The sequence below is a fragment of the Aplidium turbinatum genome, chromosome 12 (assembly GCF_918807975.1).
Source record: "Aplidium turbinatum chromosome 12, kaAplTurb1.1, whole genome shotgun sequence".
Classification (NCBI taxonomy): domain Eukaryota; kingdom Metazoa; phylum Chordata; class Ascidiacea; order Aplousobranchia; family Polyclinidae; genus Aplidium; species Aplidium turbinatum.
In genome coordinates this window covers 17,515,840-17,541,196 of record NC_137483.1, presented here as the reverse complement: position 1 = coordinate 17,541,196, position 25,357 = coordinate 17,515,840, and the positions used below count along the sequence as shown (strand labels likewise).

Here is a 25,357-nt window from a genome sequence, read left to right as displayed (position 1 = left end):
AAATTAGGCAAACTTTGTTTTAGAGACATAGGTTGATTGCTTTTTATGCGAGATTATTACAGTTTTATTATTTATCAATTTTCTCCTTGGTTGATTCAAAAAACGATCTTATTCCGGTAAGTCACTAACTTTTAAGCTCTGAAGTCAACCCAAAGTTTAGAAAATGTAACGTCATAGAGGTCATACATCTTGATGAGTGTCAAACAAAAAGCTTTGAGACAATGAAGTTACTTTAGGCTATTTCTGATATATTCAAGTTTTGTATAACAAATAGCTGTTTAGATGTTAATCTAGATCGAACAAGCGATCTCAGCAGTTGCAGATGGCTTGCATCCTTGCACAGTTTGACGATAAATTACATCATAGGCTAAAACTTTTCTTGTAAACAATGTATTAACATCGGTAAATTCAATTTGAAAGGTTGAAACCCCCGAATCCCCCTCCCTTGGCTACGCCACTGGTGCAAGACAGTGGTATATTATTTAATTTCTCTTGTTTTCTACCAGGGCTGGAAAAAATGTTTAGCTTCCCGGGAATCTGTTTTTTAGAGAAAAAATTTCCCGCGGCTTACAATCACGATAATGAGAACCTTATATTTTACTGATCTCCGGAGCTGACGTAAACCTTAAAAGTCATGTCGACATATTCTTGATGCCCCCCTTATCGAAAATTGTTCTTTGTATTACCGCTTTGAAGGAGGATTACGACTATGAACAAAAGAATAAATTTTAAACTTCATTTTGAATTGAAAAGACATGACATAATGTTTTCCAACCTTAGTTATATATTTTTTCATTACGTAACGTCTTGTAGGAATAAATTGAAAATCAGTATGATCACTCAAAATGAAAGCAATGGGACTACGAATCCTCACTAAACCAATCAATCAATGGTCTTGTTGCACTGAAGATGACAACCTTATATTTTACTGATCTCCGGAGATGACGTAAACCTTAAGGCATAGATCTGTTGACTCAATGCAAACCCTTTGAAGGTTGGGGGGGGGGGGCTGTCAATTCAACTTTTTTGTATCAACAGTTGTATCTCTAAAACCACTGAGGCTGCGACTACGAGATTTCTTGACTTTTTCTAACTTTTATTCACCTCTATTGAGCTGAAATTTTGAGCGAATAAAGGTTATAAATTGAAAGATATAAGGCTTTTCTCAGCACATTCTCTGAAATATTTCATATTCTATTGTGAAACATTTTCCCATCAGCTGGATGAAAGTAATTAATTTGGCCCATATCTCGCTAATCCTAACTGTTTCACAGCGTAAAGGGCATTGGCTGTATGTAAAATAATGTAAAAAAAATTAATCACAACATTACTATGCACGTTCTTCATTACTCTACCAAAAAATAATGCGTAAACTCACGCTACAAATTACACTCATAAGTGACCTCAACATTTCAACGTATATGAGCAGTTCTAAAATTCACATAGTTTTAATTTTCGGATATGCTCAGCGTGAATAATTTTACAAAGTGAATCCCAAATTTTGAAACCGTGCCAAAATAACAGAGATATCACTCCTAAAGCATAAGAATAATTGACAGCCCCCCCCCAAACTGAGCAAGACTCCAGGAGCCCAACCTTCTAAGGGTTAAAAGTCATGTCGACTTATTCTTGATGCCCCCCTTATCGAAAATTATTCTTTGTAGTAGCTTACCGCTTTGAAGGTGGATTACGACTATGAACAAAAGAATAAATTTTAAACTTCATATTTGTATTGAAAATACATGACATAATGTCTTCCAACCTTATCACATTTTTTCATTACGTAATATTTACCACCACCAAACCACTTTTGACGATCGAATTTGTTAATTTATTATTCGGTAAAATGTTTAGATGATGTCACGTCATTAAGCCGATTTGAGATATAATTTCATTCATGACGTCGTATGGATGAAAAACTTTTACAAGTTTTATACTCTGCTGAGATTAAAGAAGAAACATAAATGATAAATATTGGAGAAATTGAGTCTCCTTTACAACTTAAGAATCGAACAACTCAAAACTGCTGAAACAAAACGTTTTGTTTAAGTAAAAGAATCACTGCAAGCAACCAATGCCAAAATGCGCGCGGAAGCAGCCATGGGAGTGTGAGGTTTGCTACTGTAAAAAAATCTTTTTATCTACTGTACAATTTAGTCATCAAGGTTTTCCATACTTTTTTTTGAAGAGAGAGCTTTTACCTCCTCCCCCCCTTGCAACTTGAGTTGACTTACTTGAGGTTGGGATCCAAATATTAAAATAATAATATTAACATGAATTAATAAAAAAAAAATTTTTAAAAGATGATGCCCAAAACATTGGGGGGGCAGCTGCCCCGCTTGCCCCCCCCCTGCCGGCGCCACTGCTCTTGCTTGATTCAAGGCAGCAAATCAGTTTTTTTTTACATTTTGCACAGACGTCGTGAATCAATGTAAAAAAGGACTTGAGTTGCTCGTTCGGATTATTTCTTTCAAAAATTTGACTGCGTCGAGACTATTTGTTGTTATTCTAGAATTTACATAAAAATTTTGCCACAGAGCAACAGTGCAATTGGTGCTACCCGGTTAGTCGCACAATCGATCGCGCAACGTTTTTGTGGTGAACCCAATGATACGATTATCCGCATTTATAAGCCAGCAAGTAAGGATTCTTCCTCAGAACAAATACTGTTCACAACCGTTACAAATTTGTCATTATCCAATGCGCAACTAAAAAACTTCTTAGCGTTACCGCTTTCAAATTTCTATTTTTCACGTTTTTACAGCTTTCCTGGAAAATACAGAGCGATTTCAAAACATCGTAATACCTTTTGAAATGAGACTATACTGAAAACTTGAGAAAATGGTACAGATCAGAAATATGACGAATCGAAACGACTGTTCCATTCTGAATCTATGGTTTTTGGTAAAAAGTACAAAAATCATACAATGTTTTTAAAAATATATGGGAAGAGTTGAAGCAATTGGTGAAATCATCAATCGATAAATCAATAGTGTTGCTTAGATAATTAGATATAATGTCTAATGCATGCACACATGCGCTGATGACAATGCTCAGTGCACAAATTAAACTAGAATTAGGCTAAAAGTAGCTTATTAACGATTGCACCAACCTTTGAAGATAAGTTTTCTCCTTTCGTTTAAAATGACAACGCGCGTGAGGTGAAAATATACGAAGACATGCAACCAAGTTATCAGCAAACAGCACTAAGTTGAAGCCAATAGGGCAAAGATAAGTTAACTCCGACAACGAAGTAGCTGTCACCTAAAATTTTATGAAATTTCATCTTAAACAAAATGAAGCCAATTGAACGATAATACAAAAAGAAAACACCTCATGGACAATTAAAACTACTAATTTTATCAAGGACATCTACGATCAAGTTTTAGTTTTCAATACGGTTTGACTGCCTTAAAGTTCTTAATGAAATAGTACCTGGCCATACAGCCAAGCATTCCTTGCATCATCAAATCAAGCATAGCACCGATGAGCAAGAGGCTCAAAAACAGGCAAATTTCTTCCAACAACAAATGCAATACCCAAAAGTTTCAGAAAATTACAGTAAACTTAGCAGCAGGCATTTGTAAACCTTACTGGCGGCGGATAGAGCATGCTTACGCATTTGAGTTTAGTACCATGCATATGGAGGTAGCAAATTACGTTGATTCAACACCTCAAACGGTTGTATTCGATTAAAAATAGCTAGTTTTTATAAAAGGAGGTTAGCAGGATGAAAATATTGCAACATGCGTATCACCATGTAAAAGGCTCTGGAACGCCAACCGACGGACAGAAAAATTCACTCAGTCTGCATCTACCAAGAAGTTGGTTAAGTGAGAACGGATATGTAATATAGCCTACAAAAGAACATTACGTTCGGAGGCACAAGGATATGCTTTCTTCTTTTAAATTAAAATGACCTAGCTGTTCACTCGTATTAATGTCTAGTTGCATTTCTTAAGGTAAAATATGACACACTGCTAAAATTCTTAACTGTATAAAAAAATCATTGTAACTTACTAGAAGACAAAAGGAAATAAATAATAAAAAAACTGCAGTGATAAAGCAATGTGACGACAACGTTCGGTATGTGTGGTCTCTGGCAAGCAAGCTTTTTCTCCTACGACTTGCAGTAGCGTGAAAATATAATAAAAGCAAACGTGGTTACAGTGTAGATAAGACCAGGAATGTATCGATAACGTCCACACGATTCATAGCTGGACACATGGTTACCTGAGCTATTGGCGGTTGCTTGCGATTTTTCGCCAAAGTGCCAACCCATTGATTTTTGAATAGCCAACTTCCACTTGCCATAGTTAACATCTAGAAGAAGAGAGTATTAACCGCTGATGCAAGTCAACAGGAATTTGCTCCTTCGTGAGCTGAAAGATGACAGGAGCAACTCAATGCAAAGAGCAATTAAAAAGGGCGAAGAGCACCATTAATACGTTTGCAGCACAATAACAACGATTCTTCAATTGCCTTGCCTGAACCAGGCATCGACGGCTTCAGATGATTAGACCAAGTATTTCTATGATATGTTGTATGAATGATTGCTTCTGCTTTGACGTTAAATTGTTTCAGATGAGCTCTCCCGTGATTTGTCACAACCTAATATCCGCCATTTTCAAGTTTTCGAGATAAACGACTTTTTGTGTTTATACTGTAGCTGTAAAATTAACAAGGTAAAACACTCGAAGTTGACTTTTGGAAGGCTGGAGCGGACAAGCAAACAAAATTTTCATAAATAAATTTAAGTCAGGTTTTTGTTTGTTTATTAAAATATGGCGTATATTTGGTTTTGCCAGATAACTAGTTATAAAAAAATGTATTAGGTTTGTATGGTAAAACCTAATATAATCTCGGTGTTGGCTTTAACCACCTTATTGGCTTATTTACTGTTATGCTTTTGTATGGAAAAGCTTAATATAAACTAAATGTTGGCTTTGACTACACTATAATTTTGTGATTTTGAATAGTAAAGCCTAATATAAGATTATTGGTTACTAAACTGCCTTGGCAGATTTTTTACTTTGACGTTTAGTGTGAGTACAGTACCCTGAAATAAGTAAATTGTGGATTACTTTGCTCGTAGTATAATAGAAGCATTAACATACAGTATAATTGAATACACTTTTTTCACAATACACTTCACAATATAACACTTTTTTAAAGAGCAAGAATATTCCAATTAGCTTAAAACGAAAAATCATGGACACAGTAATATTGCCAACATTAACATACGGAGCAGAAACATGGTCACTCACAAAACAACAAACAAGAAAACTGGCAGCAGCACAAAGGAACATGGAAAGAATAATATTGAACATAAATAGAAAAGACAAGATCAGAAATGAAGTTATCAGAAACAAAACTTGTATCAAAGATGTCATAGAAACAGCAACAAACCTAAAGTGGCAATGGGCGGGACATGTAGCAAGAATGAAAGACAACAGATGGGCCAGGATAACCACAGAATGGACACCAAGATATGCAAGAAGAACTAGAGGGAGACCAAAAAGAAGATGGCGAGATGACATAGAAGAAAAGATTGGCATCACCTGGATGAGAACAGCAAAAGACAGAATGGTGTGGAGGCCATCTGCCAGCAGTGGCATGACCGGCTGATGATGATGATAATTGAACCAAGTCGTTATGTTGATGCCTCCTTGATTTTTCAAGGAAATTTTTGCTACTTGCTGTGATATATTGGTTTTAAATTACAGTCATAACATTTCAGGAAGATAATCAAATTTATTTATCGACCGGATAATGGTGTTATTAAAATAACCAAACTTCTAGTTAGGCCTGCAGGTAGAACCGCAAGGCGTCGTTACCGTTTTAGTTATTCCATGGACAGTTTCTACGTAGAGCCTAAGCGTAGGCTAGCGGTAGGCCTACTTAAAATAGCAAGAGTCAACAATACAAGCCTAAATCAAACCTAAAGTAAGCCTTTGAATTTCTCCCAGAACTGTGTATCATTTCGTCACTGTAATCTGTAGATAACTTTGCTGATATCAGAGAAGCCTGCTAGGTTAAAGGCTATCGCCGATTTAAAATCAGTTGCTGGTAGCCTACTTAATTACTATGCATTTATTTAAGGCTACCCTACTACATTGGCTACACAGCATCTGGTTTGGTTGATTAGAAATGACCAAACACACTGGGTAGCGTACTCCTAAGGCCTCTGCTTTAAAATCTTAATAAACTTATGCAAGCTACGCTATTTAGAATAGGCTACCGCAAAGTCAACTAAGCCATCAGTTCACCGGTAGGCTACGAAAAGTCAAACTGTTCGGCGAGACGTAGCCGAAATGATACGGCATTTAATGAAAAGCTAGTGTGCTCGGACGAACATTTTTAAGTTGCATAATTAAGCTTACCTAGTGGAACCTACTGCTTAACAACATTTCAACCCAATCTACTTTATCGAATGCTTTTAAATCCGCTTCACGCAACTCTAAGAGATGTAAGATGTGAAGTAGCCTGGGCTACTCTGCTGAAATTTTGCCGGTCACCTGACAATTTCCTGTTACTTGATTGGATAAACGAATATGTTACGTTTTAGAAAATTATTCTTGCACAGATTGGAATATGTTAGGTTTTACACACCAATTATCTCGTAAACCATACTACATTGGAGCACAATTTTTTGTCAGGAGATGCATGAAGTTTTTAAACGTAGAAAAATGCAAAAAAGTCATTTTTGACAAAATGGCGGATATTAGGTCTACCAAAATCACTGGAGAGCTTGTGTGTTAACAAGGATTTCAAATAAGTAGGCTAGTCGGATGACAAAACCTGTTATGCAGTGAGGCTGCAACTAGAGCAAGCTTACAACCATGACAAATGACGCAAGAAATCCAAAAACCTTCAAACGCGTCAAACAAACCTCTAAGAAAAAGAACATGCAAGACAGGAAATCGAGCCCGCGCTTGCAGACAAGACACTTTAAATCGTTTACCTTTTGCTGCTACGCTGGGCTCAAACCGTTCAAAGGTCACGGACGTCAAATCTTTCGGGTCCAGGCTCCATATCTTGAGAGCTTTCCCAGCTGCCATTGCTGCGCCCAGTGCTGTTGTTTCTGGCATCGAAGGTTTCACTGAACATACAAAGCAACTTTAATGACTGTTGTTGCCAAGCGACTACTTGTATTGACTATCACCGTAGTCCTAACCCAGCTGCTAAAACCTCAGACAACAAAGTCCGTCATTTGTACGCTGATTCAACGTCTGTCGTCATTGGTCTTTTTTATATTGATGTAACGTACGAAGATGTTAAATAAATGTAAAAAAACACTTTTTTTCAGCTGGGATACTCACTAAACAAGATCACACGCTGCTTTGAGTGACAGGCATGGCGTACATGCAATGGCAGCCATTACACAAGTAGCCTCGACTGTGACACAGCCGTCACCCACTAGTCGGATATGCTTCAAATAGCTAAATTTACTTGACTGATGGTTCAACATGTATTGCCACAGTTCAAATCCAAAAACGCAAAGTTTAAAATTATGTTTTGCAATGAAAAGTAACAAAACTATCCGACATTAACCAATAATGTTGATGTGCATGAAACAAGGTACTTACATACGGTACAGCCAAGTATATCAGCTTGTAACTGCATAAGCAGACCATTGGCAGTCATCCCACCGTCAACTTGCAAGGTTTGCAACTTGTTACCACAACTACCATCGCTGTCTACATCATCACCGAACGAGTCTTGTTGCATAGCTTCTATGATCTGCAACATAACCCAGACAGCAAGTCAGTCGTTTTTACATTTACACAGTAGACGTTGAATCAATATAAAAACGATCTGGGAACGTGATTCTTTATATTCATGTCGGTCTACGACTTCATGCCGCGGTTAGAATGACTCAAGACCTGAATACCGCAATGCATGAATGACGCAAGGTCCGCATGCCGTAATGCATGAATGAGGCGAGATTTGATTGTTTCGTACTAAAATTAATTGAATTCGGAAGTAATTTCATTTTTCATGGTCACAATTTCAATTTTTATACAAAAAATTGTTTTTTGCACTTAACGAAATAAAGAGGAGTGTTGGTTATTTCTTACTAAGACTGATTGTTTTTTTAATACGGTAGTAATTTCATTTGCCACGAGAGCAATTTCAATTTTTTCCACAACAAAGTAAAGATGAAGCTGCCACTAATTCATTTCTTGCTTTTAATCTCAATGGACAAGTCTGCAGGGAAATCTTACCAGTCAGAAACGTTTGGCAAACTCGAAGTGTAGGCTAAGTCTGACTTCTCGCAATTAATCTCGTTCCTCGTTGCTTCAGGAACAACACAGGAGGTCAATTACACTATTTCGTTTTTGAAGAATGATTTGGTTTGGACTCGCTGTCAAATACCGTTTCGTGATTAAAAGTATAGTTCATATATCTTGATCAAGCACTTATGCAAGCTTGCTTAATTTGCGCTTCACGACTTTTTCTGCGTTATAACATTCTCCTGCATTTTCATATTTTTTCAAACCCATAACAAAACCAAATTGCTACGATTTCTAAATGGAGAACAAAGATTTTTCTGTCACAATAAAACAAAACTTTGTGAAAAACTTTTTTAAAAAAAAGCAATAATTAACTCAGCAAACCAGATCTTATCGAAAAGTAAAACTTTTCATGTTAAAATTAAAGCGAGTAGTCCCAATATGGCCACTTCAAAACTAAATCCTATTAAAAATTAGATAAGCCACCAGTAAAAAATAGATTATTCAATTAGTTATTCAAACTGGTGGTTTGTATGAGTTGATGTTAGGCTAGTTTTGCTTTATGCAGCCCAACTAAGTTGAAAATAGGCTTTTGGCTAGGCTGTAAGTCAAGTGTCTCAAACTCAAATTGCTCTGAGGGCTAAATGAATACTTGTAAATTATCCCGAAGGAAATGTAGAACTCATTTCATTTTCACGTTGATTCAAGATCTTCACATGCTGAATCAACGTCTCAAAAGAACGATTATCTGACTGGACGTATCAAAAGCAAGCAATCAAAGACCTCTCTCGTTTGATAGCAAACAGATTCCAAGGCAGCGTATGCAATGTGAGCCTTTGTCGTCCATTGCGTGATGCCACACACCGTGCCACGAGCGTCACTCCTCCAGTACGGAGCGTACAGACCCGAGAAGGCGGGAACGAACACAACATCGCCAGAGCTTTCTGCTGATCTTGCCAGCTCCTCTGAAATGTCAATTCGTGGAAGGAAATGTATGTCTTTCTTCATTAGGTCAGTTATTTCCTTCATTAGGTCAGTTATTAATAAGTTATTTCTCATTCCAGCCAGCTAACCAGGCCCTTTTTTACATAGATTAAACGTTTAGAAATGTAAATTCATTATAATAAGGCCTGATTTGCAGGCTGACTGGAACAACTACAAATGTCGGTACATAATCTAGTTATCGATGTAGTATATCATACGATTATTAGGGTGAAACTCCTTCAAAAATAGTTATTTTTTGAATCCCAACCATAAACAAACCTATATCCTTGCTTTCCTTAATAATTCCTAGGTTGTCCCTCAGCCATTTCACTAATCCACCAGCTACCGCTATCGAACCCTGAAAACAACGTTACACAATGTAAAAGAAACAGAAAAGTTAATACGCAACAAGTGCTTCCAAAGATGCGAAACCTGAAACTCAGAGCTTTCACCTAGAAGGCACAGCTGCAGGGGACAATGGAAAGCAGAAGCAATCTTACAAGTACAGATACCCCACCATCCTGCTCGACATAGAAAGCTGCATAATAAGTAAGACCAAAGTTGTGGAGCAGCTTGCCCATACCAACCCGGTACTAGCCATCCTCCTTCAGGAAACACGCTGCACTTCTGGCAATTCCTAACTTCACGCTAACCAACACTACATTAAGTAGGAAGCAAGGCGTCGCTACGCTGGTGCATTGAGGAGTTGTGTGAAGATTTTTAACTTTACAACAACATAACTTTTGACTTAAACCCAACTGCAATAAGATACGACTTATTTGGTGAATTTTCTTTGCGATTTATGAATGAAATAAGGATTTGGAGTCGTAGATTTTATGCCCAACTGAGAATTAACAAGCATACAAACTTACAAAGTGATCACATTTATATCGATTCAACGTCAGCCTACCTCAACTGCGTAGTAAGTCGGTTCGTTTTCTCCTAGTTGATAAGCTATGGTAGTCAACAAGCCATGGCGGGATGAAATCGGTTTTTTCCCGGTATTTTGAAGAATAAAGCATCCAGTACCTTGAACGAAAAGCAACTTGCAAGCAATGATAAAGCAAATGTATTCGTAAACAAAATGACAAAACTTTGAACTAAGTAGATCACCGACATGTTTTCATTGAGGTGACAGGAGACAAGACAGGCCGTGCAATGCCATCGGGAAGTTAAAAACCACTAACAAAACCTCATGGAGGTTTATCGGCCCAATAACTGGTTACGGTATTGAGATAACATTTTTTAAACAGAAATATCTTCAAATATAGACATTTTTTAGCAGCAGCTTCGGAGGCCATTTAACGACTTTTAGGCGGCCATGGGCGCAGGGAGCTTAGAGGCCTAACATATTGACTTGGGGTTGCAAAAAAGCAAGAAAATAGAGCCATATAATATTTGAACAACTTTTAAATGCAATTAATTGAATAAGCTTTAATTTTGTGAGAACTGGTAAGATAATTGTGATGAGGTACAGGGTACAGAGTTAGTGCTCAAGTTTATTCGATACACAACACTCACACATACACGAAAGAGTAAAGAGGTAGGGTTAGGGTTTACAAAAAGTTAAAAAAGTTTTAGCGGCATAAAAGCGATTATTCAATTACCAAACATTCCCAATCCCCATGCAGACAAAAAATGTTTCAAACTGCTTTCACAAGACAAGAGGATGTAGGTATAAAAATCCAATAAAATTTGCTTACCGTACGTATTTTTGATGTTGCCTTTCGAAAAACAGGTTTGGCCAACTAAAGCTGCTTGTTGATCTCCAAGGCACTGCAACAGATTCAACTGTCATTAAAATACCGTCGCTAATTAGTAAATATGCTTTGTGAGAAGCCTATAAAACAAAGAAATGCATACCACAATAAAAAAATGACGCGTTGCCAGAAAGAAATCGATGAAATAAGTAACAGCGGATGAATACAACTACCAAGCATAAGGCAAGAAAAAAGCCTTTGAAATACAGGTTGAGCCTTACTACGAGCTATAAAAACGTTAGCATACGATTCAACAACTCAAAATTAATCCTATGTGATCACGTAAAAATCTGTTAAACTTGATAATTCACCCAGACACCAAAACCCTTCATTTTTACATTGATTCAACGTTTGCAGACATTGTGATTGAATCAATGTAAAAATAAAAGATTTTGTTGTCTGGAAAATGCGCTCTACAGTGAAGTCAAAGTAGAGGTCCACAAATTTAGTTCTTACTTTCAAATGGTCACTTCATAAGAAAATGTGGGGGCTCTTTTACAGTTAGGGTAGGATGCATGTAATGCATTTTCGTTTTGTCCAAAACGAAATATAACAGTCTTATCTAAAATATGTTTCTATGTCAACCAGTAAAACGTTGTACTATCTTTATGCCACCTAACGGAGTGGAAGGTGCACGTTTTGAATAATCAAACCAAAGACTGGCTGTTGTCTAAAGTAGCTTTACAACATAGTCCGGAAGCAACATAAAATGCTATACTAGGGTGGTACAATGATAGACTCTTGGGCCAAGAGGCTCACACGACGAAGACGGTCTAAATTAAATCAACTCACCCCGCAGATAGAAAGTCCTTTTAAAGAAGTTTCAGTCTGCAAAAAAAGTGTTTTATATCAACTGCGGTCTGGGTTTTTTTTTTCGCTGAGACTATTCGGTCATTCGTCCGAAATGACTTGAAAAAATTCGGTCATTTTTTATTTATTTCGGTCATTTTTAGTCATTTTTGGTCATATATAGTCAATTGACTATTAATACATTTTTTCGGACATTTTGACTGAATTGACTATATTTTTTTCGGACATTTTGCTAAAAAATCGGTCAATGACCGATAAATGACCGAAAAAAAAAACCAGACTGCGGTTTGTACAGGGTGATCAAGCAAAGTGTAGACAAATATTTATTGAAATAACAGTACATGCAAACAGGAAAAAAATTACAAGTATAAAGAAATAAAATGTACTCTTATTTTTCAATATATCCTCCCTTTGGTTTCACCAAACGCCTTAGTCCGTTGTGCACTTGACTGCATGACGCACGCGACGCAGCCATCAGTTCCTTGAACAGACGAAAAGTTATTCACTGTCCAGGCTGTGCATAATTATGAGAATGACCATATTTATGCAAAGAATAAAGAAGATATCCCACTGAATGAAAGACTGATGTTCCAGGGACAGAAACCAGCCTCTGTGATGGTTTGGGTGGGGTAACTTCAACTGGTGGAAACCTCCCATCTTCTTCATTGAAAAGGGAGTAAAAGTTAATCAACATGTTTATTTGAAAACATTTCGAGAAGACGGAATAACTCTTCAACAAGACAGGGCTACGTCCCACACAGGCCAAAGGAACTATGGCCTCCATCCTCTCCTGACTTAAATCCAATGGACTTGGCAATATGGAGTATTTTGGAGAGTAAAGCCTGTTCTTCAAATCATTCAAGCGTTACAGCTATGAAGGAAAAATTACACACTTGTTTGGAAAAAATATCACAGACTAAGGCGTTTGGTGAAGGCAAAGGGAGGATATATTGAAAAATAAGAGTACATTTTGTTTATTTATACTTTTCTTTGTATTTTTCTTTATATGTGTAAATTTTTTCCTGTTTGAATGTACTGTTATTTCAATAAATATTTGTCTACATTTAGCTTGATCACCCTGTAAATGCATCAAAAGTAAATCAGTTTTTAAAGACAAAATTTTTAAGACACATTTTAAAGACACAGACAAAACTTCGGTCAGGCGAAGTCAGGAAAAGATGATGGTCAGGAGTTAATTTCAGTGCAAGTACAAAGCACAGGACATTTCACATGACCAATGTTTAATAAAAAAATAAAAAGTTAAAAAGGTCGTTTGATAAAAAAAGGTATCAACCAAAATAGAAATTTACCAAAAATCCATAATGCTCAGCGGAACTCCGAACTTCTGGGAGAACGTGGGATGGAATGTCGAAGAAATTCAGTAACTTGTCATCCCATTTTAGGCTGTGGATGTTGAAGAGCATAGTACGAGATGCATTAGTGATGTCGGTGATGTGCTTTCCTCTTTCTTTTGAACCTCCAGTCATATTCTGCTCAAAAGCGTCAGCAATGCGTGATAAAGCAAGAAAAAAGCCAACAGCATAATATTGTTAATTGAAGCTACATAGATTGTACAAAAGGCAATTCCGTTCGGATCAGGGTTGCAGTGGGTAGCTACCCGGGTGCGAAATTTTTTTTACACAAACTTTTGGTTACTTCGCATAGAGTTTGTATTTATACCGTGTGAATGCAAACATTTTACGTTGGCGCGTTTGGTTCAGTGGTTTTGTATTTTGCCTTGTATTCGAGAGGACATCGGTTCGACGCCCATCAAAGTCAATTTTTTTTTCTTAACATTAATTTTTGCGATGCACAAAAGCTTTTCAAAAAAATTAGGGTTAGGGTTAATTCTTATTCAATTCGGAAAATCTTACTTTTAGACTAGTGACCAGAATCAATTTCTTTTCTCAACTTTTTTAAACTTGACTATAGACTAGCCTATAGGTGTGTCCTCAGGCTAGGTTTTTTTTTCAAGTTCAATGTTTAGATTTGGACTTGGGCGAAAATCGGCTGCTGTGAGGGCGAAAATCGGTAAAAACAGTTACGCATGCCGCGCGGTAACCAGTAATGGCTACACTTACAGAAATATGCAAATGATACAAAAAGTTCGTGGGAAAAAAATTTCGCTGCCCGGGTACCCGAGTAACTACCCGGGTACCCGAGTAACTACCCGGGTGGGCTAGGTTTTCCATAAAAAAACTCGGGTCTTTTTGAAAGGACGTGGCTAGTTCTACAAAACTAGTGTTGCCAAATGAAGAATTCTGCTTCAATTTGAGAAAACGTCAAAGCAGTTCAAGAAAAAAACGTATGGCAACACTTGTGACGGAACACAGCCTTTTCTCAAAGCTTTCAAAAGATTTATTTTCAACAACTAATAAATCCTACAAAGTTTAGACATTCATCAGGATTGTTATCTTTCCTAACATATGTGTTGTTGCAATTATTGCTAGAAGGGAAAAAAATCAGATTCTTGTTACATTTAGCAGGTTAGCAACCAGCAACTCACTGCCCAGGAGCATAATTTTTCACATGAATGGATAGTGCATATATATATAGAATAATAGTCAGATAAGTTTAGACTCATATCTAATATTATAAAACTCATATCATTGCTGCACATGACAAAATAAGTGACCAATGACCATACACTGTATATGTTCACTTGTTCAGCCACCAGAACAAGAATGTAGAAATTGGAAAGCTGTAATATTTCAATTCTCAAAATGGCAACAACCCACCCATATAAGCCACGAATCCACAGTCCCAAACAACGCTGTACCATCATCAAATGCCTTCTTCACATCTGCTTTGTTGTCTAAAAGCCAGCGCACTTTCACTGCTGAAAAGTATGTGCTGATTGGGAGACCACAGGTGCTCTGAAAGAAATGTATAGTTACATGGAAATTAATAGCAATGTCAGGATAGACTCGTGAGTTGCACAAAAGCAAAATTGATGGAAATGATCGTTGACCATATCATTAGATTGTTGTCTACCGCGGCCCCCCAATCTGACGATAAAACAATGCCACAAAATGTTCCCTTCAAAAATCGCAAAAGAGAAAGCGAATTAACAACGAAAGTAATTGTCAATGCCTTCAACGACCAGTTACAATTGTTTGATAATAATCATTTCCAACATGCACAATACATACTACGTGAACCTACAAAAAACACTAGAAGATATGCCTTTGCTATATTAAAATTAAATGCTTGTTTTTATATAGCGCTGCATCCATCGCAGAATGTATATACTCCTTCTCAGCTCTTTACAAAGCATACAGTGTCAAACTGTCAATGCAGCCGTATGTAATATAGGCGCAACTTACATTATTACCCGTTCCATTGCTGAGTGCCAAGCAAAAATAAGATTTAGTACCACTTTTAAAAACTCTTTTTGGTGTTGTAAAGAAAGAAACCTAGTTTGATTTCTTGGACTACATTGCCACTGCCATTAGACAGACCAAAATAAATAAAATAAAAAAAATATTTCGGTGTAAAGGTGGTACCTTGAGGTAATCTTGATTCTTGGTGGGAGTTTTCGCGATCAACTGATCAACAGTGGATTGCGTTCGGTTGTCGCACCAAACTAAACGTTAAATAAAACTCAACTTAAAGAATTAATATTATAAAAGAACGGAAGTCAAGTGGACCTGCTTTTGTACAAATAGACTTTTTAATATGAGAAAACGAGCATGTGATAATGTGACTGAAGTCCTAAACCATGAAAAAATTCAAATACTGTAACATGAGTGCAATATGCAGACGTACTTCCGACTACACAGAAACAACTATTGAACGATAGAAATATTTTCTTCACTTTTAGCAAATGTTCCAATCTTTTTGTCCATTTCTTAATTTTATTAATAAGAAATGCTGCGATCATGAGTAAACAAAATTTGCAAGATTCTCAAGAATGCAAGTATTTGCTTGATTGTCATTATCAATCAACCAACCTACCTATTGCATGATGGAGAGGATGTCCCGAACGCCTGTCCCATACAACAGTTGTCTCTCTTTGGTTGGTAATTCCAATGGCTGCAGAGGAAAAATGGACATGTTGTAACATCAAGAAGCAGCAAAATAGGACAGAACTACATCATGCGATCGTCTTTCTACACAATTATATACAGCATCAACAAAACGTTTTTCAATGTTGGCTTAAAGCTTAATTGGTTTCGCTGACTGAAATAACGTTTCAGCAAAAACGTAACAACAGAATGTTTAGGCTATTCAATATTTTACAAGTCAATTTTAAAACGGAAAAATTGTCAAAACTAATGGCCAGTAACATATTAATTTAATTAAAGATCAAGGAAAATTTACTTTGAAGTTGAGAAGGCTGGAACCTTGCTTTACAACCGAACAAAACAAGCAGCAGTTTTATCACAACTTTGCCTCACTTTGCTATCAAATTACAAAAAATCAGCAAATAGATAAAATGTAATAAATCGATCATGATTACTTTTAATAAAAGAGAATTGTATAGCCCAGATAAGTGGTTTTAGTGCAATTAACCAAATAATCAGTTGTCCGCAATCCATTCATTTGAACTATTATAAATGGACATTGGCGTTTATTTGTAACTCACCATTGTTTCAGTGAAATTTTACACTACCTACACATATGAATTAAAACTCAACAATTTGTTTATGATTTTTATATAGTTTACCTTTGATGCAACTTTTATCAATTTTCATTTTCTTTAAATTTTTAACAGCTTGATCAATGCACTCATAGACAGTTTGTAAAATTTCCATAGGATCTTCCTCCACCCATCTGCATAACAAAGTTATAATTGCAAGTAATTTTTCAGTGCCAAGCATGCTTACCCTTTATTACACAAATCCAATAGTTTTAAAGTCAGCTTTGTGTAGGGTAAAAAAACACAAACTTTCATAATGTTTGTCGTACTCACCCTTCATGAGGAAAAAGTTGAGTTACTTCTACTTGGTGATAAGTCAATAATTCAGCGGTTTTGCAGTTGAACACCTGAAGCAAACACAAATAGTCATATGCTACGATGAAAACAAGGCTTTATATTTAAAGGGGTATTAAAGGAAAAACCTGACTTGACGATTTTCCACGTTCTTTGTGTTACACATGCTACCATAAAACGATTTTCAATAAAATTTTGCCCCATTGCGGTCTGACCACCATTGTGCGCGTGCTTTTGTCAGAGCTTTCAAAACGAGATTGGCCTGAGCAACGAAGCGTGCGACTGTAAAGAACGTCATAAAGTCTACGTCATAAAGTCTAGCAATCAACCGATCACGCAATAATTGTTACTGCGGGCGATTTGACTGTAGGCTATGTATGTATTTACATCAAAACAGCACATTTTAACATCAAAACAGCAGACAGTTTGCTCAAAACATCAGATTGGTAACGTGGCTTTTGTTATTGCTGGACTTTATGACGTATTCTTGAGCTGTGTTTGCACGTTTTGGTCATTTTGAAAAAAAAGAAAATAAATGAAACACTGGACTTTGGGCCTTGCCAGCGCCATTGAAAACAAATTTTTTTGGGTAATTGTTTTTGAAATGTATTCTTGAATGTTCAGTTTACTCATTTTAATGCTTAATTCCGGTTTGAAATTTTCCTTTAGTATGCCTTTAAGCATAACAACAAACATATACCTATATTGTAGCAGACCGTAAATTACGTCTTAACTTCTTCCATCCACACACACCGAAATTAATTCAAAAAAGTTAAAATAAATCAAAATTAACAAGGGCGAGACAATAACGTATTGTCTCTGTAAAGTTTGATACTGTTTGAATATGAAAAATTAAACAAATTGAAGCATGAATTGAAGAGCTTGTAGCAAATTAAACATGCGAAAGGAAGGGATTATCAATTGTGATCGGTTCTAGTAGAACAAGAGTGGGGAACCTTTTTTTCTAAGGGAGCCGTAAATGCTACATATTTTCAAATGTGTTGCAGTGAGAGCAATATAACATTTTAATAACATGCTTCAGGTCATACTGTAATACCGATAACATACTGTTAATGAGACTTCAATTGCTGCTGATCACTTTGCAGTTTAATTGATCGTTGGGGCATTCCATATTATCAATCACAAAAATTAAAATTTTGTGCCTTTGTCTCAGAATCTTATACCGTAAAATAATATTAAATTTACGTAAAACAGTTTACGTTAAAAAATATGATTGCAAAAAAATTTTGAAATTTTAATTTGCTAAATAGCTATATATAACACTTTGAAATTTGACCACTTGGTGGGTTTTCAAAATTATGAAAAAAGGAAAAATGCATAGAGATGCTACGGCTTTAAAAAGTAAAAATATGTTTCCTAACTATTTTCAGGGTCAAGGATCAAATTTCGGGATTAAAAATGCATTTGTAAAAGGTTTAGAGATAAAAACTAGTATATATTGCCAGAAAGAAAACATGTCTGAAGCAAATTTTTAAGATACTGCAAACATTTTAAAACACAATATTCCATAACACATTCATCTTTAACTTAAATTTTAATGTTTATTATAACTAATAACTTTTTCAGCAGCAGTAAAAGACCAAAATACAAAGCAAAATCTGCATGGAAGATAAAGTCAACAGAAAAAGAAAATGAGGCAGATGACCAAAACGATGGCATGACAACATCCAGGCATGGATTGAACACAATTTGGCAACACTGGGAGAGCTAGTTCAAAAGCGTGACTCATGGAAACAGATAACTCATGTTGATGCGCAATCTGCTTAAAGTGGAGAAGGTGACTGTAAATAATGATAGCTTCTTCCATAAAACAATTATTTTCACACAAAATCTTTTGAAATTAATATCTCGAAAAAACAATACTTCTACGCTATAAATGAAAATCACAGCAAACTTAATGTATATGTATAGTTGTATACAGTGTCTTACCAAAAATCTAGAGCTGCTTGTTCCTTGATCAACTGCACCAATTAACTGTAAATTTTTTTCCATAACTATTAAATCACTAGCATAGGCTATATTACTTAATATAGGTAAAAAACTGGATAAGCAATTTGAAAATAATCCAGGCTTGCTGCAGATTGCAAGGTAAATATTGTAATGGCTGGTGTGTTTTACTACGGTAAAACAAAGAAAACATTTGCTTTACTACCTATATATAATATGTTAGGAAACTTATCTTGCATAAGGACTTTACATCCTATAAGCCCCACCGAAAGACTTTCTTAAAGTTTGGCCAGTATCTCAGCCCACTCTAACTGAACAGACCAGTTTTTCTGCTGAGGCAGTGAGACTCTGCAGTAGGGGTAGCCACTTAAACATGACAATTCTCTGTAAGACTTCATCATACCTGGGTTTTTTTTTTCGGTCATTTATCGGTCATTGACCGATTTTTTAGCAAAATGTCCGAAAAAAATATTGTCAATTCGGTCAAAATGTCCGAAAAAATACGTACGCGCTCAAATCGATTTCAGTGATTGCAAAGAAGCTTCTTGCGCCACTGTACGATTTCTTGTCAATCGGAAATACAAGACGTAGACTTAGTGTTTAAACGTTGATCCAATGTCTTATTATATGTGATAACGCAAATACAGAAGTCAGTCTTCGAATTTAGCGTGGGCAATCGGCACTTGCCGAGGTGATTGCCGACGCAGATGCGTGAATGGCGCATTAGCGTTGGCAATAAAAATGCTGAGGCCACAGGAGCGCTTGTAAGGACCAAAAGATTACAAAAAAAAAATAATTTTCTTGGACTACACCAGACTCTTACTATTGCTGGATGTTTTATTTGGGTTACTTCCTACTTCGCCGGCGCTTAGACACATGCCCAGCTGAGAGAATTGAATCTTTCATAAAAATATCATCCTATTTGCATTGATTCAACGATGGTAGACGTCAAATTAGTCTAAGCATCTACTCCTTATCGCGCCTCGCGACTTTGTGTTGCTCGCAGTATCTCAATTGTGCCGAAATTATGTTAGTGTAAACGTAAATCGAGGCAATCTTTTCGCAGGAAGCTATTAATTTGTTACTGGTACCTGGTTGAGCAATTAACGTTATTTTATGATAATTCAACGCCACTAGATGTCGAATTAATGTAAAACAAACGTAAATTTCTTATTGGGTACTGTTGTTACGCAATATAACCCGCCGGGAAAATTAAATCGATTTGTGTTGCCTCGAACATTGAATCAACCCAAAATTAACTTACTTTCCCCCGTCAGTTATATAACGTTTATTACCAGCGTGCGTATCGCGTTGCTCGCTTTATCGCTAGTTTTTGGTATTATTACATCACAATAAATCAAACAGTGCGGTCGTGATAGACTACTCTAGTATATATTTTGCTTTTCGCTTTACATGTTTTGGTACAATTTTTTTCGTAATAAACGTTCACATGCAATTGCCGAGGCAATTTCAACTTTTGCCGTTTGGCCTTGACAATGTTTTTGCAAAAATAAAAATATGTTAATTTTGAAGACTGAAAGTAACGTTTGTCTGTTCTAACTTTTCTCAGATAAAACACGACAACGTTTCTCAGCGAAACTTAATGTTGTAGCTAGTCAGGAAGTGCAAATTTTCGTTTGTATCAGCTACTTCAAAGGAAATATTTTCATTAGAAAAAATGACCGAAATAAATAAAAAATGACCGAATTTTTTCAAGTCATTTCGGACAAATGACCGAAAAGTCTCAGCGAAAAAAAAAACCCAGCATCATACCACCAACCAATCAGAACATTATGTTATAAGGGACTAGGCTACCTTGTTCAATTGTGACCCTTCTGGCATTCAGCCAGAGCTGATCCTACTTTAAACTTTATTTGGTAAATAAAGAAGAAAAAAAGTTATGGTTTGGGTGGGAGTTAAACACACATTCACCAACAAAATGACTACCACCGCCTTAATCCTCTAGACTACGTCTACGCTAATGGTTCTTAAACTTTTTAGGCTGCGCCTCCTTGCAGTCACTTCTAAAATTTGTGCCCCCTATTCTTGTTTAAGTTAAGAATCAAATTAAAACTACATACATTTTACATGTTTTGGATTTTAAAACAAAGTTTATTTTCTAGGTACTCAATTCAATTTTATTTCTTGCTGCTGGTGCAAACATGCATAGAATGGCAAAGTAAACATACTAATTTGACAACAACCAAAGGGAAAGATGGCAAAACCCAAAGGTTTAAAATATAAATCGATCAAACAGTGGTACCACTATCTTAAAAATATACAGCTACCAAACACAGGAGATTGAAAAAAGGAACAATCGTCCTACAATTAACACTTGGAAGTGCAGGGGCGATTTAAACTGTTATTACACAAAATAAATTCAATACTTTCCTATTTGAAATCCTTTTACTTCAGTATTTTCCAAGCCCAACCTTCAGGGTTAGGTGAGGACTGAGGGTTTTGGTTGGGGGTTAGAAAGACCACCGCCATTCTGGCAGAATCATTTTCCGCTTTCCGCTTAAAAAAGTTTTCCGTGAATAAGTGCGAGGCATAAAATGCGACCAGACATACATTCGAAAAACCTTAAATAAAACTATAATCCGCAACACGTGCCACTTAAATTTTACATGCATCGGATTCAGTATTAAATTACCTTTCCAGGGATATGCACCAATAGGTGCACATTTAGAAGGAACTCCCAGCAAAACGCTTCAAAGACGGAGGATATATTTACGATAAACATTAAAATAATACAATTTTTGCATAATAGACATTAGAGATGCAGCAAACCCAAAATTTTTATCCGCACACCGCACCGCAACTGAATCACCTATCCGCACACCGCAATTTATCTGGAACTTTAACACTGCACCGCACACCGCAAATTACAAAATTTTCAAAAAATGTTTTACGCGTTATTTTTTAGAAAGTCAATTATGGCAAAAAGTACCCAGGGCATATAACTGGTACCAGTAACCTACCAGTACAGTTGTGCACTATAATGACTGGGTCTGCTACTATTCGGCGAGTCCGATTCGGCGAGTCCGATTCGGCTAATCCGATTCGGCGAGTTCCCTATTCGGCGAGAGCCTTTTTCGGCGAGTGCCCTATTCGGCGAGTTTTTGAAATTTTATTTTTGAAAGGGAATTATCGGGTACCGTAGCCTAATTATAATTGCCATTTGCTAATAACGGCAATTACAATTAACGGCAATAATAATTACAATTGCTAATAAACGTTGAAATCGTGCAGAAAGGAATAAAAATAAAATGTTTGAACTATTAAATTAAAATTCGTTATGTCAGTTCAGTTGAGTTGTTTTTATTTCTGACCATCATATGAAAAACAATACACGTCAACATAGCAAAGGTAGAAGCGACAAAACGCAAACGTTAAAACGTGCTTAAATTCGTCATGTCTGTTCAGTTGTTTTTATTTTTGATCATGATATCAAAAACAATTCACGTCAACATAGCAAAGGTGTAGAAAAAGGTAGAAGCGACAAAACGCGAACGTTAAAACGTGTTCGTGACCGAAGTAAGTTATTGAGTTGAAAGAAATTTGGCACGGTCGCAACACCTTCAGAAAAATTTAAGAAATGAAGGGAAAATGAAAAAAAGAAAATGTTACAAAAAAAAATCATGTTTAATCTCTATAAGTTAGTACTTTTGAATAGTTAAAATGATTAGTTTGGATCAACAAATGTGTGGCCTACAGCTTGGATTGAAAGGAAATTATCGGGAACCGTAGCCTAGTTATCCCGACCAGCAGAAATTGCCGTTTTTACATCGTTTTAACGTCGCTAAACGTTGAAATCGTGTAGAAAAGAGAACTTTGCTGACTAGGATACGTTGAAACTGGGAAACATTCACAGAAGCCTTTCGATTTGTTCCAAGAACCCATTTAGCCTAACAGTTCATTTGTGCATTGATTCAACGTCTGAATACATTATCTTCAAAATGCATAATCTTAAAAATGCAACGTATCGAAGGACTTCTGTGAATGTTTCTCAGTTTCAACGCAGGCCTTAAAACTCGTGTTTTTTTCTGGCAGCCATCGTGGCCTACCGAGAACTCCTTCTCGTGGGCCAAATCTGCGTGCTTGGAGGCCAAAATACAATAACGATAGCACAAGTAAATAGCGTTAAACTTGCAACAATGTTAAAATGATCACTTAGCGTTGTTGAAGTCTGGGCGACGCCCTGCAATAGAATCGTTGTACCACGCATTAAATGCTTTATCAGGATTGTAATCCGGTATTTGCGGGACCATCTAACGACCCTAAATTGTTTTAACTGCTCGCAGCTCAGTAAATTGTTTCAACTGCATACCGCCTTTTATAAAACCTGACCATTTATTCCGTTATGATGTCACCATTGAGGGTGGAAGTCACTAACCCACAGCGTTCTCAACTATGAAGACACGTGTTTTACCCACGGATGTCAACTAACCTAGTTCTCCGTTTTAACAACGATTCAATATCCGACAACATTGAATCGATATAAAAACGACAATATTGCCAGCCGATGTAAATTAGCACTTCGGATTAACACTTCGTTAAAATAAACATCGGAAATTGCAAACAAGACTTACAGCGCTGGTGATCGCAGCTGGATATATTCAATACAACAGTGGCGACTATGATGCGCTGACCTAATTCTGCGTCACTTTTTGATACTACATATTTTCGACATTTAATCCACGATCAGTCTATTGCGAAATTAAATAATTGGCTAGAAGAAACCGGCGGCCAAACGTGGCCGACGGAGGAGGTAGCACAGGCGGTCATTCAAGCACTACTTAGCGGCTATTGCCGCGATGGCCGCCGGCTGCTTTAAGGCTTGCAACGTATCCTAGTCATCAAAGTTCTCTTTTCTACACGATTTCAACGTTTAGCGACGTTAAAACGATAGGCCACACATTTGGTTAGTCTTTTCATTCTGTTACTACAATGTAAAAATGAACTGTTAGGCTAACTGGGTTCTTGGAACAAATTTTTGCTGGTCGGGATAACTAGGCTACGGGGCCGTCTTTAAATGTAGCAAACCTAGCAAACCTCGCAAACCTAGCAAACGTAGCAAACCTAGCAAACCTCGCAAACGTCGCAAACCTAGCAAACGTAGCAAACCTCGCAAACCACAAGGTTGCCAGATGGTATTTTTTATTGTATTCTTTTAAATTTCTTGGCTTTTTATTTATCGGGTGCATGTTTTTTAAAACCCTTTTGAACAAGTTACTTGTTTAGTGTTGATGTTGCAGAAGTTCTATTCTCATCTATAAAAAGATATCAAAATCTCTGCTTTGTTGGGTATGGTTAGTTTTGATATAAATACATTTAAAGCAATGCCTTTGCGATCAACATTTGTGAGATAGCCTATTGCAAGTTAATATTAACGCAATATTTAGTAGTCAGACATTCGAGAATCAGTACTCCATCCCTTAGTTAGACCATGGTTGGGTGAGTTCACTAATTACTGGTTTTCTAAAAACCGGGCTGCAGACGATAAATAAAACTTAACTTTTGCAGACGACCGTACGTCCAGCCCTGGGCTACGCAGTGTGATACAAAACGAATAAGTGCCTAATGACAAGTTTTTGTGTGTGTTTAGAAAGTAAAGGATATTTTGTGAACGAAACCGGTTTTTCCAAGGTTTGGTCATTTGAAGTGTGTTTAAAATACCTATATGCTTTGGCTCTTTTTTGGGCTACTTGCAAAAAAATGGTTTGTTTTTGGGATTGGTTTGAAACGTGTTTTGGTTGGGTAATTTTGTGGAATCTGGCAACTCTGCAAGGTTTGCTTCTTTAAATGTAGCAAACCTAGCAAACCTCGCAAACCTCACAAGGTTTGAACATTTGTACAATTACGGGAAACCATTTTTTGTGTTATGAGGTTTTCTCAGCGGGCGTCTTTAAATGTCGCGAACTCCGAATTCCTCGCAAAGCTTGAGAAGGTTTCTTCATTTGAAAGCCTACCGCAATAGGTTTTCATAGTCTCCCTAAAGATGATAGATTTAGACTAGCAGCAAGTAATGATAAGGTTGTCTGTAGTCTAGGCCTATCTATTTGGTGCAAACTATGAACAGTTGAAAACCTCATCGGCCATCAATTTATTGTAGAAACCTTTCTCAAGATTTGCGAGGTTTGCTAGGTTTGCTATATTTAAAGAAGCAAACTTTGTAAAGTTGCCAGATTCCACAAAATTACCCAGCTAAAAACACGTTTCAAACCAATTTTTTTTGCAAGTACCGTAGCCCAAAAAAGAGCCAAAGCATATAGGCATTTTAAACACACTTCAAATGACCAAAACTTTTGGAAAAACCGGTTTCGTTTACAAAATATGCCTTACATTCTAAACACACACAAAAACTTGTCATTAGGAACTTCTTCCTTTTGTGTCACACGGCGTAGCCCAGGAACTACGGTCACCTGCAAAAGTTAAGTTTTATTTATCGTCTGCAGCACGGTTTTTAGAGAACCACTGATTAGTGAACTCACCCAACCATGGTCTAAGGGATTAAGTACTGATTCTCGAATGTCTGACTACCAAATATAAATTGCGTTAATATTACCTTTCAAGTTTCAACATCTCACAAATGTTGATCGCAAAGGCATTGCTTTAAACGTATTTATATCAAAACTAACCATAACCAACAAAGCAGAGAT

The 25,357-nt window shown here is 36.6% G+C and overlaps 1 protein-coding gene across 3 annotated transcripts; it reads right to left on the bottom strand.

Moving 5' to 3' along the window:
• Window positions 1–911: 911 nt before the first annotated feature.
• Window positions 912–18,818, bottom strand: LOC145780733 (glycerol kinase-like). 3 transcript variants are annotated; one of them, XM_082592359.1, is made up of 16 exons: window positions 18,678–18,818; window positions 16,707–16,780; window positions 16,461–16,567; window positions 15,749–15,826; window positions 15,298–15,377; window positions 14,530–14,667; window positions 13,102–13,281; window positions 11,774–11,809; window positions 10,925–10,997; window positions 10,132–10,250; window positions 9,501–9,579; window positions 9,021–9,202; window positions 7,590–7,743; window positions 6,965–7,102; window positions 4,234–4,323; window positions 912–3,814 (listed from the first exon to the last, which is right to left on the bottom strand). In XM_082592359.1, exons 1-16 carry the CDS (start codon window positions 18,738–18,740, stop codon window positions 3,804–3,806), a joined length of 1,602 nt encoding a protein of 533 aa, XP_082448485.1. In that variant the 5' UTR covers window positions 18,741–18,818; the 3' UTR covers window positions 912–3,803. The 3 variants fall into 3 exon arrangements, with proteins under 3 accessions (XP_082448485.1, XP_082448483.1, XP_082448482.1); XM_082592357.1 differs by having other exon boundaries at window positions 912–3,264; XM_082592356.1 differs by having other exon boundaries at window positions 912–4,323.
• Window positions 18,819–25,357: the final 6,539 nt, after the last annotated feature.

Coding starts and splice junctions, on each gene's coding strand:
- LOC145780733 (XM_082592356.1), bottom strand. CDS start 18,740: ATGGAAAAAAATTTACAGTTAATTGGTGCAGTTGATCAAGGAACAAGC. Junction 15,827..16,460: donor TGATAAAAGTTGCATCAAAG/GTAAACTATATA, acceptor TTTCCTCTGCAG/CCATTGGAATTACCAACCAA. Junction 4,324..6,964: donor GCCCAGCGTAGCAGCAAAAG/GTAAACGATTTA, acceptor CTCTTCTTCTAG/ATGTTAACTATGGCAAGTGG.